General features: G+C 37.5%; 1 protein-coding gene across 2 annotated transcripts in view; it reads left to right on the top strand.

Moving 5' to 3' along the window:
- Positions 1-1,351: 1,351 nt before the first annotated feature.
- The window catches only part of LOC143853359 (Carbohydrate-binding-like fold), a 57,569-nt gene continuing 49,827 nt past the window's right edge, over positions 1,352-9,093 (top strand). Inside the window, exons 1-8 of one of the 2 annotated variants that reach the window (XM_077363110.1) lie at positions 1,352-1,581; positions 1,741-1,806; positions 4,048-4,134; positions 6,202-6,258; positions 6,441-6,505; positions 6,627-6,796; positions 8,369-8,430; positions 8,505-8,588. In XM_077363110.1, coding sequence (XP_077219225.1) covers positions 1,486-1,581; positions 1,741-1,806; positions 4,048-4,134; positions 6,202-6,258; positions 6,441-6,505; positions 6,627-6,796; positions 8,369-8,430; positions 8,505-8,588 — 687 coding nt within the window. In that variant the 5' untranslated portion in view covers positions 1,352-1,485. The remainder of the gene's footprint in view (positions 1,582-1,740; positions 1,807-4,047; positions 4,135-6,201; positions 6,259-6,440; positions 6,506-6,626; positions 6,797-8,368; positions 8,431-8,504; positions 8,589-9,093) is intronic. The other variant, XM_077363109.1, reaches the window with a different exon arrangement.

The following is a 9,093-nucleotide window of genomic DNA, read 5'->3' as shown; positions in this document are numbered from 1 at the left end:
TGTACAATCACCATTAAGATATCTACACACACACACGCTAAGAAATTATATGGTGTCTGATTAGGCATGATCTTGTAAAAGAGTGCTGCCCTTAATGTTTGATCCAACAGCAGCCCCTTAAAATGATGAAAAGGGGCTGCAGGCTGATGTTGGATCAAATATCAAGGGTGGTGCCTTTTTTAAGAGCATGCCGGATCGGGCACTATATAAAAATTCATAGATATTAAGAAGGGGCTGCAGGCTGATGTTGGATCAAATATCAAGGGTGGTGCCTTTTTTAAGAGCATGCCCAATCGGGCACCGTATAAAAACTCATAGATATTAAGAATTAATACTGGTTCTCACATGAGAACACCTGTCTTTAATAGAGATTTTTTATTTGGTGGGCCATTTGCAAGGGATCCTCAAGCAGTCCCTAAGTAAAAAAAAATGCACTTTTTGAATTACTTGGTGTGTTTGTTTGCCAAAGTAACATTGAAATTCTTATGCTCTGTTTGGTTGCTCATTTTGGGGGGATTGTTGGAGTTTCAAATGCTTAAGATCATCCAAAAATCTCCCTAAAGCATGTTTGGTTGTCATTTAGACCTTTGACCACTAGACAACTTCTAGACATCATCATTACTTTTTATCCTAGGTGGGGCCTACGTGGCGGAGATGTTCCCCCCCATAATCTTCTCCCATTTTTTCACCAAAACGGTGAAATTTGTGTGGGGAATTAGGAGAAGATTCTTGTCTTATTCTTCATATCTCTTTCTCTCTCTTCCACCCTATATTTTGATAACAACAGCCTACATCTTCCGCTAATCCTCTCACGCAACCAAACACTACTCACAAGTCTTCCTCCCAATTTTCTCCCCATCTTACATGCTTATATAATTCTCTTTAACTTCTTCTTCTCCTAATCTCCCATCATTCTACAAGCAACCAAACAGAGCATTAGAGATTACCAGTCAACAAAAAAGGTGCATGTCCAGTGACGTGCTGTCACTTCCTTTTCGATATGAACTATCTAAAAACAAAGACAAGGTTTATCTCTATTTCTCCTTCTCCTGGTCACTTTGCATCCAAACAGAATAAAGCTCATGGTTTTCACAGGGTTTACATAACGTCCGATATCCTGCCCCTTCCATAGACTTTTCTCACATGAAGAATGCTCAAGCATCCAAATAGGGCCTTAATTTTCTTCTTCCGGTATGACAACCAAACACTATTAGTAAAAGGAAAAATATGTCCTTTTATATTAATTTTCCATGCAACCGAACGAACCCTAGGATGACGCTTTTACACGGGTGAACGGCCGCGTTAGCACGTGCAGCGAAAAAAATAACTTGAAGACCAATTTAAGAGCTTCTGAACAGCGAGAGAGAGAGAGAGAGAGAGAGAGCGAGAGAGAGGATTTAGGTCTTACGATTTCCCTCTCAGTCTCATGTATGATCTGCTCTCTAGCAACAAGCCTCCCAAGTTATAAATCGTAAAAAAAGAAAAATGGAACTTAGGGTTTTTCTTGCCTGCCTCTTGATCGCATTCTCTGTAACTTCAACTGCAGCCGATTCGATCCAAGGCTGTGGTGGATTTGTGGAGGTAAAATCCCTTAATCTATCCTTCTTTTTTTTTTTTGAAAATGAAAATCCCTTAATCCATCTTCGTTTATCTTTCCTAAATTACTGGAGTGAAATTGGAACTATTAGGTCGTTTTATTATGCTTTTTTACGAATGTATTGATGCTCTTTGTTTTACCAGGCGAGGTCTTCTTTGATCAGGTCAAGGAAACCATCTGATGGGAAATTGGATTATTCGCATATTACGGTGCGTTTTTTTGTTTTGTTTTTTTCACTCAGAGCTCTCCGAACTTGAAATATGTTGGTCTTTATGAATTTCTTAGATATTTATGACATGTTCGTTTGAGATTGTGACAACCGATTGTTAGCCCAAACCTATTATCATACTCAAATTTAAATCTAACACTCTTACCAGGGGCACCTTTTTGGTACCTCAAAATTTTACACACAGCTTCCCAATGAAACTGTTTTAGATTCTCCATAAATTGACTTACCACTCCCACAAAAAATGGAAACGTGTGGCCAATTAACAGTCGAATATATGAGTTTCCCAACCAATCATCCATACTTTGTCTTATCTTCCATGTCGGTGCTGCCTTCTGCATTCAATTTTAGATTTAGTTCCACTAGAGTATCCCTAGGCTTGGCTCCAATCATTCCAATCTCATGAAGGAGATTGTTCAATACTTTCGTCGAGTCAAACTAACCCCCCTTTTGTCCATGAGACGAGAACCTTCAACTTCTAATGGGATGGATGATCAAGTCGAAGATCCCACTAAAGAGGAGATACACTGGAATGGAGAGCATCAGAGCAACATTAGAAGACAGTATATTCCTTTCAAGGTAGTATAATTCGCCGTATTCACTCCCCAGCCAATCGTCTTCTTTGTTAGGTTTAGAAACTTTGATATGTGCTGTCCCAAGGGAATTTTTTTTAGAATAGATCAGCGCACCCACATACACACACCCATGCCGACGGAGTTCTGCATGTTGCAGACACACAACAACACATCACATGAACACTTCTTTGACTAACATTTCACTGGCATTTTTAGGAACACTTCCACTGCAGCAACACATCACTCGAGCACATAAGCACGCAACATCACATAACAACTGCTGTTCCACAACCAAATTTCAACCACGATGGTTGCACCATAGTTTCAAAACTCCGTCGCGTCATCGTGGACTCCCTTTTATCTTGGCCGTGTTCTTGTCTGAGTCTGCGTTTTCCCTACAGTGTCAATCAAAACTTCTTTAACTCTCTCGAGTTATGACCACATCAACCGAGTACTCAACCACGTTGTGCCGAGTCGACTAGGATTTGCTTTGGCCGCGTTTTGATCCACATCTGCATTTTGAAACACTGAGTTGCACACATAGCTAGCACGATCAGCACAGCACTAACACCATCCGATAGGCAACACAATGCACAAAATCAGCGGCACGATGCACAGAGCAGTCCATCTTATATATTCCTGATGAAGAGAGACACACCGCAAGGACCACACAACTAACCGTAAAGGTAGTTGCACAACACATTCCCAAGAAAAAAAAAACGAGGGCTAGGTGTGCTCGATCAGTCCTCTAGGGTTTTATTAGGGCCAAAAAAAAAAAAAAAAACGGAAAAGAACAACGGAGATGAATGAGAATAGAAAAAAGAAAAATGAACTCGAGTAGAAATCAATGGATTAGTGCTCTGGTACCATGTTAGAATATGGTATTAGGGTTAAAGAAAAGATGAGAAAAAAAGAGTATTGGAGAGGAGGAGAAACCATGAATAGGGAGAAAAAGATTGTGGACGTTCCATGTTCAATAGACTGAGACCACCACACTAATTACTTAATAAAAAATTCTAACAAATGTCTTAAGTTCCCCAGTGACTGTCTAGATATCCTCTATAGGAAGGTACAGCCTAGTAGTTTGTCTAGGAAAGCATTCTTATTTTCTAGGAAAAGAAGTATAGCCTTTTTGTTCTCTCTATACCTTCATCTGTTCATAACATGAGTTGTCTTGACATAGTTTCTCCAGGAAAGCATTCTTATTACCTTCTAAATTTTATTTCCCAGGAAAATAAGTATAGTCTATTTTTTTCTGTATACTTTCATCTGTTCCTACTTCCTATCATGAGTTGTCTTCACTTCTTTATTATCCACCTGCACTCATAGCTATAGTTATAGTGGAAATCAAGTTCGAAACTTTCGAAGGGCTGATTATCTTGTTATTATAAATGTTTGCTCAGTATTAATACACACCAAAATTTAAAATATCAGTGAAATGCACCACTTTGTCATGTAGTGCTACTGTTAGATGTAGTCGAGAATTCATGATTTTCCCTATTAATACGCTCCGAATTTTAAAATATCAGCAAAATGCACCACTTTGTTATGTAGTGCTGCTGTTACATGTAGTCACAAATTCTTGATCTTTTGAACATATTGTATGATTTTTTATTTTTATTTTTATTACAACTACAAAAAAAATGTAGGTTGAGCTTCAGACGGTTGATGGATTGATAAAGGACAGGACTCAGTGTGCTCCTAATGGTTACTATTTCATCCCTGTATATGACAAGGTACTGTTTTATAGTATGCTATGTTATGCTCAAATTATAGCATGCTATGTTATGCTCAAATTAATTGCTGCTTCGTACTTAATATCTGTCATGAGCAATCATTCGGGAAAAAATAATAATTCATGAGCATGTTAAGAATTTCTATTTGGTAGTGCCTTGTGTATAAACATTATTTTTATTCAAAGTTTGTTTGAAAATCGGGACTGGGACATGGACACACAGTGGCCTGGGCGAATCATCTTGGCTGGTTCATGATTAATTTGGTCATTTGGAATGACTTTTTCATTGACTTGGTAGCATAGTCATACCATTAAAAAGAAAGGTAGTATAGTCATAAATATCTTCTGATATTTTTTAAAATGTTTTATAATTTTCCAATTTTTTGATAAAATGATAATATCTCAACATTTTCCTGCAATATTGAGAAATCATTGAGATATTATTTTTATTTTATTTTTTTATTGTAAAATTATCACAATAAAGTCACTGTATTATTTATTGTCCTATTTTTTATTTTTATATATTTTATTTTTCCAGTTTCCCAATATAAACCCAAAATTAACAAAAATTTAAAATATCCTCAAATACACGCTTCCTGAGAATTCCTGAGACAGATATTTGGGACAATGCTTGGTAGGGACAGGACTAAGTCAACTGATCTGTAGAGGTAAACCATTCTTTTTAATTTTTTCACTAGCCATCTAGTGGCCACTAATTAGAGGGTTAGAATCGTCCAATGAGGTTGGATTTTGCTACATGGCCCATACATAGAAAGGCCCAGGAAATAAATAGTTCAGATCATTGACGAAGATGACACCCCCCCGTCTCGTACTTTTGCCCATGTATTTTTTCCTTGGAAAACATGCACATCCATGCTATAAGAGCCCTTTTTCTAGTTAGCAATAATCTTGTCTTGGAATATTTTGACGACATTTTGTATATAGATTTACATGTTCAAATCAGCATGTTTTCTTTGATGAATGCAAACGCACACCAATTTTAACTCTCCCTATTAATTTTCAATGCTTCAATTATCAAAGGGTACACTCATATATATATATATATATATATATATATATATATATATATATAGAGAGAGAGAGAGAGAGAGAGAGAGAGAGAGAGAGAGAGAGAGACTGTTGGTGCGCCCGAGCGCACCAAGCTTATGGTGCGCTCGAGTGCCCAAAATTCATGTGGGCCCATTTTTTTAGGATGATCCAAAGCTTTCATTTGAAAGGCCCTTACATAGATGGGGTGTGTACCAAAAATCAGCTCCATAGGATCATCCTAACCCATCCATTTGTGGAGGTCAAAATGGACAGACACTGTTTGTCCACAAATCTGCCCATTTTTGCCCTCCACTTTTGGAGGGGTTAGGATGATTCAATGGACCTGATTTTTGGTACACACCCTATCTATGATAGGGCCTTGCAAATGAATGGTTTGGATCACCACAAAAAATGTGGGACCCATGTGATTGGGCCCTCGAGCGCACCAACAATTTCCTAATATATATATATATATATATATATATATATATATATATATATATATATATATATATATATATATATGAGGAATAAGCTTAGGTGCGGTCAAGGGCCCAAACACATGGGTCCCACATTTTTCGTGCTAATCAAAACCATTCATTTGCAAGGCCCCATCATAGATAGGGTGTATACAAAAAATCAGGTCCATTGGATCATCCTAGCCCCTCCAAAAGTGGAGGGCAAATATGGGCATATTTGTGGCAAACGGTGTCTGTCCATTTTGCCCTCCACTTTTGGATGGGTTAGGATGATCCTATGGAGCTGATTTTTTGTACATACCCCATCTATGTAAGGGCCTTCAAATGAATGCTTTGGATCATCCTAACAAAGTGGGCCCACATGAGTTTGGGGCCCTCGACCGCACCTAAGCTTGGTGCGGTCGACCGCACACTCCTTTTACTCTATATATATATATATATATATATATATATATATATATATATATATATATTTGTTCTTACATTTTCATATTTATACATTCTCTCTTACCTTGAACGGTGATTGTTTCTTTCCACAGGGTTCTTTTATCATCAAAATTAAGGGGCCTGAAGGATGGTCATGGGATCCTGATAATGTGAGTCGATACTAAATAGCTTTGATGTTTGCCACATTTTCCAGTTCTTACTTTTGTTCTGACACAATCTCACCCCTTGTTCTCCCTTTTTGACGCATGCCCATGTACATGGATCTACATTCACTTTTAATCTGCATGCAGTTTTATTAAAATATGACATAAGAATATCTATTCATTCGCAGGTTCCTGTTGTTATTGATCACAATGGCTGCAATGGAAATGCTGATATTAATTTTCGGTTCACAGGGTTAGTCATATCTTTTTATGCTACATTTTAGGGTTTAATGGCTGGAGCATATGACTTAGTTCCTACGCTTGATGGAAGTCTTTCATGTATCATAGCTCCAAGAGAATTTACACATTTGTAGGTTTACTATTTCTGGAAGAGTTATAGGAGCTGTTGGTGGTGAGAGTTGTTCCTTAAAGCATGGAGGACCTTCCAATGTACAAGTTGAGCTCTTATCACTTATGGGTGATCTCATATCTTCTGTTCACACATCATCAGTTGGAGGTTACTCATTCACGAATGTTATTCCAGGTCTGCATGGTCATTATTCTGTTCTAGTTGATGGATGACTACATTTGATCACTACAGATTTTTTGTCTAGGAAAACAGTTTTCAGTTTCGCTAATCATGCCATAAACCTATGTTTATTCGCTAATATTAGTTTGTTACTATTCAAACCCCTACCTATGGACTGTATCCAGCTATGTCTGGGTAAAGCAGTTGTACTATTTTGATATTCAGGTTAAATGTAAGGGAAATGTTATCAGCACTACTGTATTTTGATGATCGCACTCCTCACTTTATTAAAAGTACGGTATGGCCCGCAGCATAGGATGATCCAAACCGTCCATTAGATGGGCCACAGCCTAAATAGGTTGTGCCCCCAAAATTATTTCCATAGGTTGATTCAGATCGGAGAGTTAGGATCAACCTATGGAAATGATTTTTGTGGCACAACCTATTTAGGCTGTGGCCCATCTAATGGACGGTTTGTATCATCCTATGTATGGGCCATACCATACTTTTAATAAAGTGAGGAGTGCGATCATCAAAATACAGTAGTGCTGATAACATTTCCCTAAATGTAATTATGCATTTTGTCTTTGGCCTAAACCTAAGCATGCCAGTTTGTCTGACACGTAAAAACTTGTGGATATGAACAGACTTGTGAGATGACAGTTTTGTGGATATTATGGGCTGTTGAGAAGGGTTTTCCACACTACAGGTTCTTAAGCTATACTCTTGCTGCTGAAATGCTCAGTAGGAGAGGACTATAAATGGGGAGTTTCATATTGATGATGTGTTTGCAAGAGATGTGATGAAGGAGAATCAAGAGTATATTGATTTGAATCCAAGTTTCTTCAACTTTTTATGATGATGGTTCATCGAGCTTAAATGCTTAAGAGTTGTTGTGGAGATATTTAATTCTGGGAAATGATATTTTCACCCGCTTTTCCAGCATTTCCACTCCTTTGACTTTTTCTAAAATTGACAAGATTTCTGCTTGCTTTTGTTTGTCTTTTCCTGAAAATAAAGTCACTTATAGGAAAAGACAAACAAAAAAGGGAGTGGAAGTACTGAAAAAGGGCGTGGGAATATAAAAAATATAATTTTCCTATAATTCCAAGTAGATTATTGATCTGTATATTTTATCATCGAATGATGATGCTTTAGCATGGTCAGTCACAAGCGTTATTGAAATTCTGCTGCATGCTTCTTTTGTTTATCTTTGTGTACATGGAAAACTTTTAGATGAAAGAGTGACATGGGTTTTAGATATGCACGTTGGGAGGAGTAAAACTCCTTGGTATCATGTGTCAATGTAAGGAGGTGGGACTCTTTGCATGGAAGCTGGTAATAAATGTTGCTAGTTGCACTGGAATTTACATAGGATTGATTGATGCTATTGGGAAATTCATCTGCCCTTGAATGATTCTATCATGAATAATGTGGAGGATGATTGCCTAATGACAAGGCATGTTCCCATCATTATGCATTTCTTGTTTTCTTAGTAATGTAGATTCTTCTAATAATATTCTGATGTAGTTATTATGCCGATGAATTATTAGTCACCGCTCTGACAATTGCAATCCTTGGGTTCAGGAAAATACAACTTGCGTGCTTCTCATCCAAATCTAAAAGTTGAACTTAAGGGTTCCCCGGAGGTTTGAAACTTTTTCACGATTTGTTTTCCAACGAGCCATGCACCTGTCACTTATATTGCATCCATGTTTTTCAGGTGGAGTTGGGGTTTGGAAATAGCATAGTTGATGATATCTTTTTTGTACCTGGGTATGATATCTATGGCTCAGTTGTTGCTCAGGTGATTTGATTAGCTAGAACATTATCAATTATGAATAAATACACGTGCTGATATTCTTATCAATATGTGGCTGTAATATTCAGGTTTATTGAGTCTTTTTATTGTATGAAAAATAGTTAAACATCACTTATGATACTGTTAGGATTTGGCTTGACTACATTGTTTTGCTTCATAGTTTCATATTTTATCATATAAAATTAAAATTAAGGATATATTTACGCACCCCCCGGTTTTTTTAATGATAAATAAAGAAAAAGGGCAGGGGGAACCCTGCGACCCCAGATGCTCAATACAAAGGGAAGAAAAAGTAGAAAAACAAAGAAAAATAAAACAAACAGCTGAGGACCTCATGGTAGAAGGAAATCAAACGCCTCCAAAGACGCCCTTTCAACTCTCACACTGGCTCGCCTATCTGCGTCACTATTGGCCGATTTCCTGACATGCTGGAGCGAATTTCGGGATCCACCACTCGGCCCTAAATCTTATCAATCATTTGCTCAAATCT

The sequence above is a fragment of the Tasmannia lanceolata genome, unplaced genomic scaffold (genome assembly GCF_043159265.1).
Source record: "Tasmannia lanceolata isolate RefF3 unplaced genomic scaffold, GAP_Taslan_0.1 ptg000019l, whole genome shotgun sequence".
Lineage (NCBI taxonomy): Eukaryota > Viridiplantae > Streptophyta > Magnoliopsida > Canellales > Winteraceae > Tasmannia > Tasmannia lanceolata.
This window is presented reverse-complemented; position numbering and strand designations above follow the sequence as displayed.